General features: G+C 44.6%; 1 protein-coding gene and 1 long non-coding RNA gene across 3 annotated transcripts in view; one reads left to right on the forward strand and one right to left on the reverse strand.

The window, feature by feature from the left end:
* The window catches only part of LOC134547898 (uncharacterized), a 34,064-nt gene that overhangs the window by 10,365 nt on the left and 3,846 nt on the right, over nucleotides 1-19,853 (reverse strand). Inside the window, exons 1-2 of one of the 2 annotated variants that reach the window (XR_010079645.1) lie at nucleotides 7,651-11,108; nucleotides 4,816-5,042 (exon numbers count right to left, since the gene is read on the reverse strand). This is a non-coding gene — a long non-coding RNA (uncharacterized LOC134547898). Of the gene's footprint in view, nucleotides 1-4,815; nucleotides 5,043-7,650; nucleotides 11,109-19,853 lie in introns of those variants that run through there. The other variant, XR_010079644.1, reaches the window with a different exon arrangement.
* On the forward strand, nucleotides 1,153-18,261 carry TMEM272 (transmembrane protein 272). Its single transcript, XM_063392032.1, has 4 exons — nucleotides 1,153-1,210; nucleotides 8,266-8,325; nucleotides 14,633-14,715; nucleotides 17,899-18,261. The coding sequence occupies exons 1-4, from the start codon at nucleotides 1,153-1,155 to the stop codon at nucleotides 18,259-18,261; spliced, it is 564 nt and encodes a 187-aa protein (XP_063248102.1).

Here is a 19,853-nt window from a genome sequence, read left to right on the forward strand (position 1 = left end):
AGCAAACACCTTCCCCACGGCAGCAGAGGGTCCTGTCTGGGCTTGGAGACAGCCTCCTCTGCTCAGCCATGACTAGTAGGGCTTGGACAGACTTTGGAGGGGGATATGGGGATGGATCAGCTGCTTGACAGGTCTGTCTTTATCTTCAACACATGCCTGGGACCCCGTGGTCCCTAGTAGGCTCTGGGCCAAACTGGACGCAGCACTGCAAAAGAAAGCCCTAGGGTGGATTTCATGACAACCTAGGACACAATGAGGCTAGGCTTAAAATACTGCTCTTTAGCCATTAAGAAATCTACAGGCTATTTTGAGGTAGGTGTAGGAATGCAGCTTCCCTCATTCTGGCCTCCTCCACACACACCTTCCTCTGTCACAGCTGCTGGTGGTGGCAGACCTGTGGTGACCCTGGCCAGAAGCTGAGGCTTGGAGCATGTGTGTCTGTGTGTGTGAGCTTTCCATACTCCCAGTGATGTGGGATGCTACTTTACTGCCTGGTGCTGCCTGAGGCCCGACCTTGGATGCCTGGCTGCTTGCTCATCCCTCACTCCACCTTGTAAAAATGCTTCTTTACAAGGAGCTACTTTCTAATCCAGCTACTTTTCTGTCAAAGGCATGTTGTTCTAGGCTCCCTGTGGTTTGTAGTTTTTATTCCGTATTCTTCTTCAGAATCCTCCTTGACCTTAAAACTCTTTTCATCCTCTCTCTTCCTTTTTTCAATTCATTTTTCCTCACTAGCTAATTCTTGCCGAGGTTTATGTAGCAAACCCCACCTGTTTCCCTGGGTTTTCTCATGACAGTTAAATGCTCTTTGTTCTGCCCGAAACCCAACCGAAGCAAAGATGGAATCATTCGCAGTTTTCACTGCGAAGAAAATTATTCAACTGGCATTAATACTTCTCCCTGAGCCTCCCAGTGACCCCAGAGGTGGGACATCATCACCAGCAGGCAAGCCTGGAGCTGCTGGAAGGCATTCCTGCCTCTGGGTATGCCATGCTGCTGGCTGTGTTTGTGTACACTTGGAGATTTTGAGGGTAGTGAAAGCCTGCCAGCATATGTGAGTACTCTGAGTCAAGATACTAAGTAAGGTAAAGACACTTCTCATAGCCATTCTAATTTCTCTGTCTCCACAGGCACCCCAGAGGGCTCCCCACAATGGCTGCTGGCCTGGAGAAAGCCTGCCACCGGTGCATATCTAAAATTGCCAGCAATGGTAAGGCACTTCTGGTAGTGATTGCCTCACGTATTTAAGCAGCCCTGTTGCTAAGCCAGGTATATAAAGGAATCACAATGGTACCAAGTCCCACCTGAATCTTCCACTGAAGTTTCCTTTCCTAGACAATTTTGGGTGCTCATGAAATGTGCTATAGTAACTCTACACCAACAGCAGCTGCCTGTTGCAGCTTTTGCAGTATTTCAAGTATAGCAACCAGCACAAAATTTCAAACAAACATGTACCTAAATATGGGCTGCAACAGACAGCCTGAGCAAAATAATGTGTTTGCCTCCTCTTTGAAGTGTTACCTTACACATTGTGCAGCAGAAGCATCCACGGGGAAAATCACCTTGTGAGGAGCAGCACAGCCAGCCTGGGAACAAAACTCTCCTAGGAGCAATTCCTAGGAGCAAAACTGCTGCCAGCCCGGGTGATGGCACAGGGACAAAGTCTGGGGATGGAATATGGTCAGGAATATCCCCCTTCCACCCAGTGAGATTTGGGACAGGTTATTCTTCCTTCTGCTTGCCTGCTCCCTGGCACAAGGGCCACTGCAGGTGCGGTGTCCCCCATAGGCAGCCCTTTGCTGTGGGTTGGAAGCACCAGTTTCCAACTGGACTGAGATTCTTTTGCATGACAGCCTGGCCTTGCTCAGGCTTTAAAGCAACAGGTTCTTCCCACCCAGGGTGGAGGACACAGAGGGCTGTAATGAGCTGACAGCTGGTTGAACAGGCTGGTTCTTGCTCTCCAAGGAGCAACACAGCAGAAAGTTGACCTGGGCTGAGGCTGTGCAAGCTGCACAGGGGTACAGGAGAAATACACTTCAGAGGTGGGGTTTTGTAAGATCAGGGAAGCAGTGTCCTCAGCAGGAGGTTGAAATGCATGAGTTTTAAAGCAGCTTACTCCTGCTGACTGCATCTCCTTTTCACTCTGAGTTCCAAGTGCCTTTTGCTTTCACTGCTAGGCAGTAGCAATTTCTAGTTCCACTCAAATACAAGAAGCAGCAAACCCCTTTACCACCCATCACAACTGATACTTTACCCACACTAATCGCTGCATTTGCCAGTCTAGGGTGTTACCTTGGGGTCTTCTATATTCCTGATCTTTGTTTTGCTTGAAAGGCTCCAAAGTTCAGAATGAACTTTTAGTAATGATTAAACCTCTCAATTCCTTGCTGCCTTACAATCTAGCAGAGAAAATCAGGCCAAAGGGACAGAAAGCTCAATCCAGGCCTCCCTGCAGAAACCTGGCACAGGCAGAGAAGGAGAGGATATTTTCTGGCCCACTTTTTCATGCTCATCATTGCCCTAGGGAAAAGGAGGGCTGGGGAGTGATGAAAAACAAGGGGTGCAGAGCATGTGGCACTCTCATTACACCCTGACAAGTGCCTGGGAGTGGAATTTGGGACCCAAGTGGTCCCTGTGGGATCCCTCACATGCTGCAGAAAGGACATGCAGGGGGGATCTGGGCCTGCTGGTGAATATCACAATCTAAAAAGTCAAAAGTGGTGTTTTCTCTGATTTTTGTTCCTAGTGTCTACAAGCAAAATGTTACCATTCCCTGTTATCAAATTACCACTGGAACGTCAATGATGACAGAGAAAATAATTAATCCTTCTGAATTGTTTTAATGGTTGGGATTAGTTCTGATCTCACCTATGCTCTTCTATACCAGAAGCAGCCTCTTGGGTACCTGAACAGTTATCCATGAGTAAGGAACTCAGAAATAGCATACCAGAAAAGCATATTCAGGTTCTTACCATGCTTAAGTTCAAAATAAGCTCAGCTTTAGCTGTGGATCAGCTAGTGCATCCAAAATTTATTTATAGTCATTAAAATGCAAGCCCTCATGAAGTGCAGTGATGCTTAATTTCATTTTCCTCATCATCCTGTATATATTTTTCAAGGAGCTTTTCAGCAAAACTCCACATTTTTACCTTTGATCTCCTAGTACTTAAATAACTCCCAAGAGCCAACTCACCTGCACCTGTGGATCATCTTTTCGTTCTTGGTCTAGCAATTTAAGTTCAGTCTTCAATTTTCTGACCAAAATAAAAAAGAGTAATCCACTACCCTAAGTCTACTGCAAAGCAAACTGAATGGCTCTATATGTAATGCCTAAATATTGTTTTAAAATTACTTCTGGAAATTATTCACAAGGGTCCAAATCCAGAATTTAGACCATGGTGTAACTGTAGCTCAGTATCCAGAGGCACAATATAAAATTCAGGCTAAACACTCTGCAATATTGCTCAACCCCCAAAGCACCTACACCTAGGACATAAATTTTAGGTGATGCGATGCTGATATCTGTGTACCAAAGTTCTGTTTCACAGTAATTCAGCCTTGCCTAAGCAAAGAGTGATGGAACACAGCAAACAGCTGGTGGCTCTGAGCTGGGATTTGGTCAGTTTTCTCACACTTCCCCTGCCGCAAATGGTGGCTTTGCACTGGAACAGAAGGCCTCCATGGGAATGGCTGTTTCTTACCCTGAATCCTGCAGCTTCTGAGTATCCAGTTTGGTCAGGGGATTAAATCACACCAGGGATGGGATTCCTGCCATTCATTGCCGAAAACTAGTCCATCAATATATCTCCTTGCTATGGTATTTAGCCTCATGAACAGAGCAGTCTTTGGTTTTGCGCAAGGACATCTCATGTCTCTACTCTTTGGATCACTCACAGGTCTGGTTTTGGGCACTCAAACCTTGCTGTTATTTTCTCATTTGGTGGTGGCTGGCCAAGCTGAACAGATTTAATTCCTTTCCTTCATGTTACTTCGTTCAAGTCTTTTCTGCATATCCCATCTGAGATAGTGACATTTTGCTGTGACTTGAAAGCACAGAGGGACAGTCAGTATCCACAGCTACCAAAATCACAGGCAGACTCATCCCTGGCCTGTAAAACATACAACATTGCTGGGGCTGGTTCCCCAGAAAGTTCCATTGAGACTTTTTGTGCCCTGACACCCTCACAGGCTGTATTCTTTCTTTTCTCCCAGTGCCTATCAGTACTGCAGATACCATGAAGGAAAAAAACATGGGTGAAAATACCTGCTCCCCATCTGCACTCCAGCCTGTTACACCACCCGTGCTGCAGTGCAGCACACTGTGACACTGCTTGCTAAGCTGCTGCACTACCATCTGCATCTGCCTCAGGGCAGCAGCAGGCATGGGGCCCTGCCAACTGAATTTGACCCGAATTTCCCAACACCCAGACTGCTGGGAGTCAGGCCCCTCCCGAGTGGCATTCCCACAGGGTGTCTAAAGGGCACACTGTGAATTTTCACACAGAGTTTTGCTCCTCAGCTTGTTTGTGCAGATAAATCCTGGGGTAACAGCAGAATTTGTTTGGAAGATGGTAGCATTAAATTAGAAAAAAAAAATATTCCTTTTTTATGCAGAACCTGACAGGCTACAGGACAAATAGCACTTGGGAATGATAGTAATGTAACCAACACTTCATTTATTACTGTATTCTTTATCAGAGAACTTGTCACTTTACTAAGCAGCTTGCACTACAGCTGTATTAGCATACTTCTGAGGAGAGTAGATTGAGATTTGTATTCACAAATTGCTTCTGAAAATCCTGTGAAGACTCTTACCTGAAAAGAAAGAAATTTTTCTCTCTCTTCAAAATAAATAGGCACAGCCTGAGCTGATCTGAAACTTCCAAATGCTTGGAAAACTTGTGGCAGCAAAATGAAGTCTGAGGAGCCCAGATGTGAATTGGTGTCACCTCCAATACTGCCTCCAGATCCCAAACAAATGCCAGAGGGCAACGGGCTGTGTGTCCTCAGGCCAGGCACAACAAGGGGGTGGCAGAGGATGGCTGTGGGAGACACAAAGGCTCAGTATGAGACAGAAGAGAGACCATGACACACAGCCAAAATGTCAACAGTGATCTCAAGTGCATTTACTTCTTTGGGGAAACCCTGACAAGAGGAACTCAGGCAAACAGCAGATTTATATCAGCTGACTGTACTGCTGGGCAGGAGACACAAAACTTGCACCCACTGATCTAATTTTTGTGACCACAGATTTCAAGGAATGTGCAAGATATGCAGCCACCTGTCCTCTTCTTCCTCTGCTGTGACCCCAGACACGAACTGTTCCCTTCCTTTTCCCGGCACGTTGGGAGCCCACAGCAGGGCTCCACCCGTGCCCCGCTGGTGCAGAGCAGTGAGTTCTGCCTGATGCCCTGGCACCACCTTTGTGGGACAGATACCCTTTCGAGGCACGCCTGGAAACACTTCCCTAGTTGTGTTGTGTTTTTTGCCACCTTTTTTGCCACCTATTCCAGGAATGGGGCCAGGGGCTTCTCTGACTAGCCTGTGACATAAAAACACCACAATCTCACACGTGGGCCTGCCTGCACAGCAGCGTCCTCCCCGCTGAGCTGCGCTGCCCTGCGGCAAACACCATTTCTGGAACAATTTGTCTTCAGACCGGAACGGGGCAGCACAGCCCAGACAAACCCAGGCGGGGAATGCGTGGATCCCAGCTGAGCAGCATTGCTGTGAAACCCCCACACGGGTAGGGAAAATCAGTCTTTAGTGCTGCTAGCTGTACTGAGAGTGGCTGCAGAGCCCCACTAGTTGTGTAGGCAACTCTTGAAGAGTCTCACTTTGTTAAACATGGATCTGGAAGCCTTCCCGGACTATGCATCTGCCCCTCCAATTCGAGACCTAAGAGGCTGGGGCTGAATGGGGAGGTAATGAGTAAATACATTCCCAGTGACTGCTTTGGGAGCGGAACTAATGAACCATTATCTTTTTCTCTTGAGCTCTGAGTGGTCTCTATCTCCCATTTCTCCCCTCCAAAATCGGGCTGGTGGGTAGATGTCAGGCACAAGCAAACACGGACAGCTGTGTGCCAGATGTGCAGCCTCACACGAGCCCCCTGAGCCCTGTTCAGAGCTTACTGCAGCGTCCCTCCCCGGCGTCAGGCAGAGCAGGCGCTGCACAATCAACACATGACACGATGCCTCCTCCTCGTCCCGGGCTCCTGAGCACTTCCCGTGCAGCAAGGCCAGGGGCGGGAGGCAGCCACGAAACCACGGGCAGAGGGCTGATGTCGCTGCGACGGCTGCACTGCAATGACAGGACTTGTGGCATCACCAGGCAGTGGCTGCAATGCCTGCAGAGCCGAGCTGCACCCCTCTGGGCACCAGATAAATGAATTGCCCAGCCTGTGGGCACTGTCTGCCCACAAATGATGTTGGAAGCCCAAGTCATTTACAATATCATCGCTCTTTAATATGAAAGAACAGTCTAGATAACTGAAGAGCAAGAGGAGCAAGCACAAAATGTGACACGTGGTGAAAAGGGAGGCTCTAGGCTGAGTTGTTCTAATGAGAGGCTGTCAGTAGTTGAAAGAGCTTAGTCAAGTGTAGGACAATATTCAAGCAGAGGAAGAATTTCTGCACTGTGCAGCACTCAAGAGATAGGAGGCTGAGCAAAAATGAGAGAGAGAGAGGTGAGAGGGGGAGACTGGCCGACAAGGAAAGGAGGAGGGGGCTGCACAAAGGAAGAGAAGTGCTTTCTTCAGCTCAAAATACCCTCAGTCTCTCCAGTTCACAGAGATAACAAACATGCTGCTTCTGAAAAAGATGTCTCTCAAGCGCTGAAGTGTAAGATCCTGGTTCTCGCTGGAGAAAACATGAGCAGGATGTGGGGGATGGTGTGTTCCCATGAAGAGTGTCTGCGAGTCAGAAAGCCTGGTGGATCTGCTCTGAATTTTGATGCTGTTCCTATGTCCCCTCTGTTTCTCCTTCTGTACAAGAGAGGCACTGATGCTGCCCTTTTTCTCTAAGGCAGCCTGAGGGTGATATTTGGGCAGTGCTGCAGAATTTCCCAGAGCAGCACTGTCTGCAGGGTGCTGGCAGTGTCCCTGATCCTGCATGGCCAGGGGGACACCATGCACCTTCCAGAGGCTGCAGTTTTCTGGCATGGGGAACTGCAGGGCACAGTTTACCTGGTGAAAGGGCTGGTCCCAAGCCAACTCCAAATACTTGCTCCAAGATTTTTTTCGCAAGCCTCCAAGGAGACATCCTACTCCTTTTCTTATCTGTGCTCTTCTCAGCCACTCTGCAATCTGTGCCCACCTGCACTTTGGCACCCTGAGGCACCCACTTGCAGCCTGAGCCGTTTCTGGAAGGGCTCTGCAGGGACACTTGCCACAGAATGTCCTCATTATATTTTACTCTCATTTGGCAGGGCAGCGTTCCACTTTAATGTTGCCAAGTGTTCGTGATTAGGCCCAGAGGTGACAGCTTCTGTGAGACAGGCTGCTCACACTGTTCTTGATGCTAGTGTCCCTCACCTTCTGTGAAGGTAAACATTCATCCTCTGCAGCACCCGGCTGTGCAGGGAAAATATCAGGGCTCAGACACACCAGCAACCCTCTAGGGAGTAAGTAAGCAGCTCAGATCCACTCACCTGCAGGGACAGTCTGTGCACCCCTAAGAGCATCCTTCCACACAGCTTCAGCTGACCTGGCCCAATGACAAATCCCACTCCTTGCAGCAGGGCTGCTCCCTTTGCGCTCATGAGCTAAGCTGGGCCAGGGAGTTAGACCAGCCAGAAACCATTCACATCTGTGATAAAGACAGTTTATTTAGCTATCAATGAAAACTAAGTGGAATGGCATTACAGCTGCTATTTGCTTAGCAAACAGATACGGCTCATCAGTTGCCATGGATTAGCTGATGCAAAATTACTTGTTACTGCAAAGTCGCCTGGCAGTGCCTCTGAAAAGGATGCAGGATAAGGCAGCAGTGGATGACTCCTTGCCCTTGCAATAAGACAAGTACAAGTAGTAGCTGCAAAAGCAGTTTGTGTCTCTCGCTGCACCCTGGAAGTGATAAAACATGTGATGGTCCTGTCACCTCAAATGCTGCACCACAGAGGGGATATTCCCACCCCATCAAGTGCACTGCATTTCTTCCTGCACAACTGTGTAGATACAGAGCATCTGTAAAGGACTGGATGGAACTGCTGGCCTCTAAACTTGAACTAGCCCAAATAACGCTGTCTTTCTTTTCCCCTTCACAGCATGCTTTATATTTGGGCTCCTCGCTTTCCTTGCCTTACCACTGTCCATGACTTTTATAGGTAAGTTGACTACTAAAGTAAATTGAAAATAGAAACTTTCTGGCACTGTGTGGCAGGTTAACACATCTGGTGGAAGAAAGGAGCTGGAAAATTCAGTTTCCAACTGTTAAACCTCTTTCTTGGTACTTCAGCTTCAGACAGAATCTCAGCCTACACTCCATATCAGGGAGGAAGAAGTACTTAAATTCTAACCCTGTTCATCTTAAAACCCCCTCCAGTGTGTTCTACCTCAAAACCCAGCTTTGTTTGTGGGAGGAGGCTGAGAATCTGACACATGAGAAGATTTCATTACTCAGGATCCCTCTGTATTACCTACACTGCAAAAAATTGTAGCAGCATAGTGCTGGAAGGGAAAAGGAGATGCTGTAGGCTGCTGTTTACCTTTTTGAAAGTCAGACCTGGTTTTTGGCTGCTCTGTCTCAGTATAACCCCTCGAAGGCTGGATTTGTGAGTAGCATTTCAAGATCAAATATTTAAGAAAGGAAAATCCTTTGAGCTGCAGAATTTTATACATTTTTAAACTGCATAAGGCTCGTCTTTTCTTAAGCATCACCTTTGCTTTATCATTAACATAGACTTATTTTTTCTTTATCACTTCACTGCTCTCTTTGGGTCTTTCACATCCTCCACATGGGTTGTGAACCCCTCTTGAAAAACATCAATAGAGACACCAGTCCACCTCTGCTTTCAGACTGGCTCACATGCTCTTGGCATCCCTGACAGATGTCTGACTTGCCCTTGCTCAAGGAAATCCCATGGCTTCCCAAGGAGGCTATTTCAACACTTTATTGCTCTCAAAGACAAAATAATTTTCCCCATATCCAATCTCAATCTTCCCTGTGGCAAATTAAACAGATTACAGCCTATCCTGCCCACTGTGGTCACAAAAACATATTGGTCACTGTCCTATTCAAGAGATCCTTTGAACTGTTTGAAGGCTGCTATTATAACCCTGCTCCATCTTCTCTTTTGTTTTCCCAGAGGTCTTAAAAACCTAATTCTTTCATCCTGACCTCATAGGTCACTGTTTCTGTGGCTTTTTTTTTTTTTTTTTTTTTTTTTTTTTTTTTTTTTTTTTTTTTCCTTTTTGCTTCCCTCCTTTGACCTCTGGCCAATGTAAGTATTTTTCCTTATAAAAACCAGAAAGATGTAACACAAGCCTCCAGCTGAGACCTGAGCAATGAGCAATGCAGAGTAATTAGCTTCTCTGTTTAACATGCAAGATTTCTGTAAACACACCTCAAAATGAAACATGGTCTCTCTGCACCAATCCATTTCCTCCAATTTAATTTATGGTGCATTGTAAGCCCAGATGGTTTTTGGCAGTGCTGCCCCCTACCAGACATATCTCATTTTTTATTTACATTGACATTTCCTCCCCTACATGCAGTGTTTGGCTCTATCAGGTTTCATCTCGTGGACTCTGAGTGCCTTTTTCCGGTGTATCCAGATCACTTTGAATTCAAAGTCCTCAAGAGCCCTTGTCTCTGAGGAACTCTTCACCTTGTGCCTTGTTATTCGTGAAAGCTGGTCCAAAGGAACTCTACGTGCAGATGCTGAGGGCAAGCTGCATCCCACCTAGACTCAGACTGTGTGCATCCACAGCCAGGCTGAGCACTGGCTGTTGTCCTTGCAGGCTGTTAAGGGAAATGGACATTCCTGAAATTCCCACACCCTCTCTTAGGTGTCTGCCTTGAGATGAGATGGCTTTTGAGGCAGTTGGGACACTTGGCCCATTGGCATGGAGAGTTATCCAAACACACATAATAAGTGTTCAGCTAAAGGCTGGTGCCATTCCTCTAATCTGGGGCTTTCAAAGCACCACTGATGACAGTGGTGGGATTCTGATTAGGATGTCCTAATTAGGAATTAGGGAGTTCTAACGAGGGATTAGGGAGCAATTAGGAAGTAGGGAAATGGACTCAACAGTTACATCGCCACACTTCTGCTCTTATACTTATCCATGACTTAAGATTGCTACTTATCCCTTAAGAAGATTTTAGCTTTAGCTTTTCCCCAGGCTGAATGTGAAATAGGGATGGGAAGCTATAATACAAAATGTGGCATGGCTTCCAAGCACATTGACATCCAGCCTCCTGGAAATGAATCCAGGTCTGGAATCTGACCACTTACAGACATAATTTCCCAGGAATATTTCACAGTATCTTTAAGATCAGTGAGAAGTGGAAGATCTATGCTAAGATATTAGTCTGGAGCTCTGGATATCTCCTGCATCAGATACAGAGCCCTTTTTCTCCCCACAACTTACTGACATTAAGAGATAGTGTCACTGTAATATAGGGTTGTCAGAGGATATTGGTTTCCTGCAGCTCCATATCAGCAAAGGCATTTTTAGGAATATGAAATGTCAAGGAAAATGCAGATATTTCTTTTTCGAGCAAACCCCTACGGTTTTCTGATAATATTCTGTTCTATGATCTCAGAAAAAAACTTGCTGATGTGCCTCCAGTTGTTTTGGCTCTTGCTTCCAATAGAGGAAAACAGTGAGATACAATACTTGTTAAAACTCAGAGATGAATAAGAGGCAGCCCTGGCAATAATTGCACACTAACATTATATACTCTTAAAATTCAATAATGCTGTAAATCACAGTATAACTCAAGACACATGAAAAAGACTCAGCATATTTTCCAAGCTGCAGACTTGCGACATCATTTAAGCCATAGATTGTTTAGCAGCTTTTTCACTCTTACTGGCAGAGCAGATCCCTTTTTTTCACTAAAAACTCCAAAGGTATAGAGATTTATTTTAATTTTTTTAGTTTCCAGGACAGTGAAGGATTACTCTCAATAACCCATTCTTGTATGTCATCCAGAGAACCTCTATATACAGAATTCCCCAAGGGTAGCTAAACCACATTTGAAAGCTGATGACATGTTTTTTTTTCATAAGCAGTCTAAATTGTCTCCTGTTCAAATTTAACCCAGTACTACTCCTCACACTCCTAACACCAAATAATTCCTCAAATCTCTAATGCTCCTGAGAACTGTCTGAAGCCTATTCTCATACTCCATGCCTTTACGTGGGAACCAGTCTTGTGCTTCAGCAGTTGTTGTTCAACACAATCTTTCCTTGCATTGCAGTCCTTCAGCCAGTCCTCTGCTTTGCTGATAAAATGGTGCCCAAAAGAAATTACTTTGAGATAAATTCCCTGCAGCACTTAGATCCAAGTGTAAGGCTCACAGTCAGGGCTTGACTGAGGTCTGTGCTAAGTGATGACAGCTGCAGCCATCCACAAGGAGCACCTGAAAATGGCCTGGCATGTTGTGGTCTCTGCCCTCCCATTAGGAAAAAAGTCATGGAGTGGGCACCAGGCAGCGGATCAGCCTTGCTGTACAGCAGCCCTCCTTTCCTATGGATGTATTTCAGCCATTTTCAGCTGAGAAGAGTAGAGCAGCTAAAAAGAGGCCAGTGCTATATTGACTGTCATTTGTCCTGACCCCTCATCTCATGGATAATCATGGGACACATGGACACTTCCTTGGTAGCAATCCCTTGTGGCCCATGCCAGAGCACTGCCCCAGATGGTGCCCTAGAGAAGCTCATGTCCTCTTTGCTCACAAGTGCTCTTTCCACTTGCTGGACCCTGTGTCCTGGATGACACTGCAGTGTTGTTCTGTGGTAGACAAGAGGTAAAAATGTGCAAGTACCTCTGCTTTCCCAAGTCTCCCATCTCTTTTTTTTTTTTTTTCACCTTGGATGCTGTTCAGGGTGTGTCTGATCTTGCAAAGGCCTTTCGTTCATTAATTTGTATTCCTGTACTGTCCTGTGTTGTGGTCAGGCTCAATTTTCACTCTTCACTCTGAATCACAGATTGCTCCTGCTTGCAGGGAGCACTGCAGTAGAAGCAGACCTTTGATCTCTCATGGTCCATATATCCCATCTCTAGCAGTCAAAAGAAAATATATCTGTTACTTATGGGAAAGAAGACCCAGCACTGATGCCTTCCTACCAGTTTTGGTGTTCCCAGATAAACACATGCTGTGTAAGAACTGATTGGCACATTCACTGATTTCACTGTAACAAATAGCAGTGCCCATCTGTCAACTGTAGGTCCACATTTCCTATTCACACCTTGCTTGGTGTGTATTTTTAAAGTTACTACTGTATCACCTGCTTTGACCTACACTTTTGCTGTCATATCTGTCTGCAGTGTTTTCCCAAAACCTACAGAGTGCCACTGTCTGTCACTCAAATCCTTCCCAAGACTGACTGATGCCATATATATATGAAAAGATTCCATAATAGATTTGTCTGGGAAAGAGAATCGTAGCTTCATGAGAAAAAAACAGTAAGGCAATTTTTCTTGATTTTTTTCCCCCTTAAATTGAAATCTCTGTTAACATATTGGAAATAGAAATTGCCTAGGTTCCTAAATTGAAGTATATTCCCAGTGATCCCTGGCCAGCTGCTTTTGTGGCTGGCTATTAGATGGCCAAGGACTCTGGAAACCTTGGCAGCAGCTTTCTTATGAACATGAAGTAATTTGTGACAATTTCCCTGCTGCCTATCCCTGTAAAGCTGGGAGTCTGAGCAGGTCTCAGTGTTACATAGTGGCAAAATGGGCAAAAAATTACATCTGTGTAATAAGAATGAAAGAGTAGAGAGTCCAAATCCGTCTAAGCGCAGCCTTTTTCATTTATACACAGGTTGGTAATAAGTAGTTTGTATAGAAGAGTCCACTGGACTTGATAGCCCTTATGCACAGGGGAACACAAAACTGCAGACCATAAAACACTGTCCTGTGTCCTGTGACTGAAGTCAGACCTGTAGCAAGCAACCACAATCCAGAACACCTCTATTATGCCATGCTAGGAGTGCAGGAGAGGTTCAGGACATCAGCAATGTTCTGGACCAGCAATGGCAGTGGATTTGGTGAGCAAACTGACAAGCTAAAGAGGATTACAGCTATAGAAAAGAAAAACCAAAACAAAACCCAAACCTCCCCCCCAAAACAATAAAGAACCCCCTACCAAACCAAAACCCACTGGTTCTTCTTTCCTAATTCCTCCCATTCAGTGTAGTTCTAAAAATGGAGGCAAGACGTTCCACCTGAGAGAGGTTTAGTACTAAGACCAATACGTTCCTTTCAGTATCCTGTAACTAGGTAACCCTAATTATTCAGAGAAAAGTCAGAATATCTCCTTGCAAACTATATAGCAAGAAGACTGAAAATCCTTTCTACCCTGTGCAACTGATCAGTCAAAGCCCTGAAACTTGGGATCAATATCTATAAAATTACGGTGTAATGAACCGTGTAAAATTTCTGAAGATGCCATTGGGTAAGAGACTTGGGCGGGGGATTCATCCCAGCTAACTTACAGGTTTCTACAGCTGGCTCTCTGGATTCCTTGCATAGCCATGGAGAGACAGAAGTGCTTTCAGGGACCAATTCACCTGACCCATTTCAAATGTCTATCTTAGGACAAATGAATTGAATTTTACAAGTGCCTATTTCTCCCTATTGACTACAGAGTGTAGAAAACTAGTTCACATATGGATGCCTGCATTGCAGACATCTATATTTGGACAGATGAGTTTCACTGCCACAGACCTGTATCACAAGCTTCAGTCTCTACCAGCAACATCCTCACACAGCCATACACTCTCTTCCCTAAAACTTACCCAGCTTTCCCTTTCTTGCAGTAGATTTGAGGGTTGCCAGGGTCCCCAGCTCCATAACAACCAATTCTTTTATCCTCCAGCAACCCAAACAGCTTGGAAACTTGAGTTTCTACAGCTCCCTCTCAGCTGCCTGGAAAGCTAAAATGGTTCCAGGTGTTCCCACGGGTCTTGGCTCCAGGCAAGCTCCAAGCTTACAGGCACCTAACTCAGGAACATGCCACACTCATAGGAACTAATGAGCAGGAAAATCCTGGGGGAAGTTTATCACAGTTCCTTCTTTTCATAGTTTTGATTTTCAGTGAATTTTCTACCGCTGATGAAAATTTCCTGTCCATCTCCATCAATGGTTCATTTAATGAAGAGCTGTGGCTGAAGCTAATGACCTCTATATGTGGATCCAATTAGTAATGCCAGAAAACAGTAATGTTGGGTTTGCCTTTGCTCTCTCTTTTCCTTCTCCTGCCTTTTGCTTGTTCATGGCCCTCACTCCTGTACTGGGAAGTGCAAACCCATTTTAATTCAGGCCCCATTTCAACAGACACAGGATACAAGCCTTGGGTGTAAGCACTACACTTCACTTACAGCACCTGTAGTTTTCACTGTACAGCTTGTTGCAATATCTGGTCACTTGAGATAACAAACACTCATTTTTGCCGTTCAGGAATGAAGTTTTTGGAAGACTGCCCAGTTCAGCCACTGATTCCCTTATATCTGTTGGTGGGTGGCGTGATTGGCAGCTTAAAGGTAATGTGCCTTCTGTGTGTGAAAAATATTTTGTGTGACTCGACTTTGACTTGCTGGTTAAGACATAATGATAGGTGCAGACAGTCACATGCACCCAGTACTGGAGAGCTGCTGGGATTGGAGTGTGCTTGTTCCAGCACCAAAAGCACCTGTCAGTCAAGTCAGCTGCAAATGAGCTCAGCTTTGTCCCACACATTGTGGTGTGACTTTCTCCTGCATCACAGCATCTGTGCTACCATCCCTACTGAGGGAAATGACTACTTAACAGGATGCCTGTGGTAAATGGGGTCCTTTTTCCACAAGCAATCCTCCAGGCTTGCCAAAATCTTTCTCCATTATTTTCATATATACAGGACAAAAAATAAGTTACTCTCCTTGCTTTGGGAATACTACAAAACCGCTGGTGTTTGTACATAGCCCTTCACAAGTTCAATTTACTCCCACTCTGACTTGGCCAGAAGTAAATGACTGCAGCAGAATCACTTCCTTCCAAAGTAAATATATCCCTGCAACACAGCAGGGCTTATTAATCTAGATGCAGCATTTTCTAACCACAACTACCTGTCTGCTAGTGGACTGTGCTCACTTATATCTTTGCTGAGCCACACTGGCAGTTTGACAAGTAGAGACACCCTCATACCTGTGATAAACCCTGGCCACTATAAAGCTATAACTCTGCATTGACTCTAAAGGATCCACCCTGTTATGACAGTCCCTTTGCAGATGGTGTTAACTGGCTGCTAGGGAGCAGGAAGAGCCTTGCCACAACATTTCTAGCCTGTTTTCTTTGCCAGGACTGAAAGAAAGGGGAAAGAATACTCCTCTGCAGGTCTCTGCATTCACTGTACTCTTTCACAGTGGTAACCCAACCAAACCACAGCACATCTCTGGGATATGAATCGTGCCCTCCAAGGACCTTTGGTCGGTAAATAAGAAAATGGAAAAAAAAAAAAAAAAGTGCTTAATCTTGTTACAAGGAATTTGCTGTGTTGTGAGTTCCAATGCTTAGTCATTCGATCACACCAGTGGACTTATCTGTATAATCAAAAGTTAATTTAATAATAGTTTAGAAAAGATTAGAGCAGAACTGAAAGGAAATTTTGAGGCTAGTGGATTGAAGCTTTCTTTAAAAATGTTGACTGGTTCTTAGCTATTTCTTTAAGTCAGTTTAAAGTCAGTTTTTCTCACTATAAATAAGGTGGCAAATACATCAGTTTAAATATTCATGCTGATGTCAAGTAATGGTTTGAATTTTACTTCAATTGACAGCAGTACTGCTTATTTTGCAGTTTGGCAAATGCATTTGGTCAGAACTTGATCAGCTTCACTCATGTGCCATCTCAGCGGCTGGTCTGCAGCCAAATTCAATGCAGCCAATTCTTGCCAGTCTGAACTCTGCCCTCTGTTCTGTTCACTGCACTGACTGCATCAAGCGGTGCACTCACTTAAGCTCTGGAAGTTAAAAGGTCGGAGAATGGGTGCAGGATGATGTCTGAATGGATGCTGTCCTGGGATGGACATTATCTAATGGCAAGTCATTCTAACACAGATCTGTGCAGTCTGTAGGCTCCTCATCAATTTCTTTACCACCTCCAGCCTTTTAAAAAAAGCAATGGTAACTGTTCACTGAGGCAACCAAACCATTCTAGAGCACCCAGAGAGGCCTGTTGAATTCATGCCATGCTGCTCCATAAATGTATATTCAGCAGCTAGTAACAATGTGAGTGACTGCCAGCAATTTCTTCAATCACACTTGAAAAGGCAATATCCATAAGAATTAAATGTGCTTTCTGTGAACTACTTATATGCAGCTGAGATTCATAAATCTACCTGGGAGCTTTCTCTGACTGCCTCAAACCCAATATTCATCTGCCATTTAACCCCATTCTCACTGCTGAGCTTCATAGAATCTGAGTGCTGAGCTGAAAGCTACATGGACTGCAGCAGGCTTCAGCTGCAGCCACAGGCATCCCCATGCAGAAACCTCAGAGCCACTGGCCAGGCAGGTTTATCCCTCCTGTGTCTTATGAGCACGTGTAAAATAAATGTTCCTAGGAAGAAAGTTTCTATGAGAAGATGATGTTTGAGCAAGCCTGTCACTTTGAGTGTTCAGCTGGATGTGAGACATCAGTGGAAACACCTTTTTTTTTGACTTTGTTGGTGCTGGGACTTTATGTTTCTCAAAAACTGGTACCAACACCTGGGCTGGAAAGCCAATTGGTTTTGTGAACAAATATTTAATAATTTATATATAATCAAACAGTTTTACAGTGAAGAGTAAGAATAAGAGAAAACTCTGGATTCTCTTGCTAAACTTTTCCTATTGAAAATGAGGCACATGGAATAAAATCTGAACCAGCAAAATATGTACACCAACAGGTTTTTCTTGGCCAGTGTTCTGGGGAAAGAAGAGTGTAAAATGAGGGGTGCTCTTCTCTTTAATTTCAAGCAGAAAAATGAGTACAGAGTATAACTCTGTGAAGGAGAATATGACTGAGACCCCCAGAGAATTTACCTGTGTTCTTTGTATTGCCAAGACTAAACAAGAAATCCAGGCATTGCTGATGAGTACCACTGCATTTCCTTCTATACCAGCTGTTCCTAACCACCTGGCATCATGGTAATCCACATATTTCTCTGCTAGTTTTGACTGCAGGCAGGAATGGAGCAATCTGAGGAAATAGCACTTAATTGAAGAAAATTTGACAACAGTACATTGCAAGTATCTAAAGCAATTTCTTTGAGGTTTAAGTCATAGTCTACATGCTTCATGATTTGATATAAGCTGATTCAACTTTCTACCCATGGAAAAAGAGAGTTAGAAGAGAAAAATCTACCCACCACAAGGCAGGAACAACATTACTTAAGTAATTTAGCAGTTACTCTAATCTGTTCTTAAAAGTCTCCAGCGTGGGAGCTGCTGCCATCTCCCTACACAATCTGTTCTTACGCCTTTCCATCAACATTTTTTTTCCAATGTATGACCCCCACTGCTGAGTAACCTCCAAGGAAAAAATGCATTATTGTCCAGCAGTACCTGCCTCATTTGTTGCTCCTTAGCTTTCTCTTACACTATTTTCCCCCACTCAATTTTATTTGACCCAAAGACTGGCAGTGGCCAGAAGGTGTTCAGACTCTCTGCAGCCACTTTACTTATTCCCTTTTCTCCCCCAACTCCTCCAGGTGACTCTCCTGCTGTACGACTCAACCAGGATGAGGCAGCTGCTCTCCAAGTCTGTTGTGATTGATGATGACGATGATGACGAGTATCCCTGGAGGCAGAATGCTCACAAGTACTACATCCATCTAACCCTCAGCCTTTTCCTCTTTCTGTGGTTCATTCTTGGGAACTACTGGGTTTTTTCTGTGTATCTGCCAAACTTCATCCCACCTTTTCATCAGCCCCAGGATTACTGTGACAAAACCCTGTACATTTTTGCTGTTGGTGTTCTCATTATTAGCCACACTGTTCTGTTTCTCCTTATCTTTTGTAGCTGCTGCATATACTGTTTTTCCAGGCAAAGATTCTCTTCCGAGGAAGACTAAGCACTACATAAATAAATCTCCAGATATTTGGAAAGTGTGTACAACAAAGAACAGGCAATAACTCACTCTTTTGTACATCTTTGTTGTACAATATATATATATGTGATAGCAGTCAACTTCAAGAGGAAATTATAAAATATGGTGCCATCTGGAAATAGCTATGCTGGAACACAGCATAGTCTATGCAAAAATGCTGCTGCAGGTGCCAAGGTGTACTCCTGCTAACTTCTACATCCCTTTTTTAACTCTGGATGTTTTATCAGGAGCAAGCTCTTGCAGATGGCAAACTCCTCTAAAACCAGGTCCCCCTTATGTTGTATATAGCAAAGTAGATGTTTGCCTATAAAAGTAGCCATGTTGTCCTCTTCACTGGGATCTGCACATCTCCCCATAGTCTTGCTGAGGTTTGTTATTGTGCCTGCATTACAGATGAGGGAGCTGAGACCAAGGGTTGTATTCAGGCCACTTTGCATAGCACATGGACTCTGACAGTAACTGAGATGCTCACTACAGAGCTATTCTGGCCACTGTCAGACTGGCCTGTAAGGAGCTGTGATAGCAATACGAGCACGTAGAAAAGGCAGCCTGAATACGGCCCTCAGGTCTCTTCCTAACTTGGACTAGGGAGCATCTATATCTAACTTTGTGGCTAAACCAGACAGTATGAATACATCCATATATATCCAACACATCCAAACTGAGCCAAGTCTGCCTTGCAAGTCTCTGGCAGAACAAGGAACTGAGCTATTCAGTGCCGGATTGGTGCTTCAACCAGGGCTCAGCATTCCCCCATCAGGGAATACACTTTTTCTACAGCAGTTATTCATCAGTACAACAATAACACAAAGATGACTGTCAAACCATTGTGACCAAATTCATAGAAAAACTGATGACATTACCTTGGCATTTTGAATAAAAGCCACAACAATAAGACATGGGTGGGGATGTGAGAATTTCAGGCAGATGTGTTCACTACAGAAGTTCTCTGGTTGTGGTGTGAGAGTACAGTCGATTTGTTAACATTGGTGCTGTACATATGGAAATCTGTACTTAATGGACAGATGTAATGCAAACAGCTTTTTAGTCAGCAGCAGCAGTATAAAAAGCACCAGCATGCACACAGACAATTTTTTTGTGACATGTAATGGAACAACCCCAGAAGTGGTCCTGGTAGATTGTTTTTTCATGTGTTGATGAAAGCAGTGTAAAAGTGCTCCTTCTGCTTTTGCTCTTATGCACTTATGTTAATGTGGTCAAAATGGAGGGGCTGCCCTCTAAATGAGGTTTGCCCAAGGCACAGGAAAAAGATGTGTGTTTTTGTGTATTTTGTCTGCTAAAACTCACGGATTTCTTTTTCCTACTACCAACACTACAATGGCTCACTACTTGGGCTTCTGGATTTCAAGGTTCAGTTCTGAACTGATCTACAGGATTTCACCTTCAGTGGAGAGCATCTTTCATTTGTTAAGAACCCAAAAAGTTTAAGAAATTGCCTATCAGAAGGCATAACTCCATCCATCACTCAAATGTAACAAAGCAGCTCTTTGTCATTACACAGAAACTTTACCCAGAAGCTTGGAACAGGCATAAAA

This window comes from Prinia subflava, chromosome 3 (genome assembly GCF_021018805.1).
Source record: "Prinia subflava isolate CZ2003 ecotype Zambia chromosome 3, Cam_Psub_1.2, whole genome shotgun sequence".
NCBI classification, from domain to species: domain Eukaryota; kingdom Metazoa; phylum Chordata; class Aves; order Passeriformes; family Cisticolidae; genus Prinia; species Prinia subflava.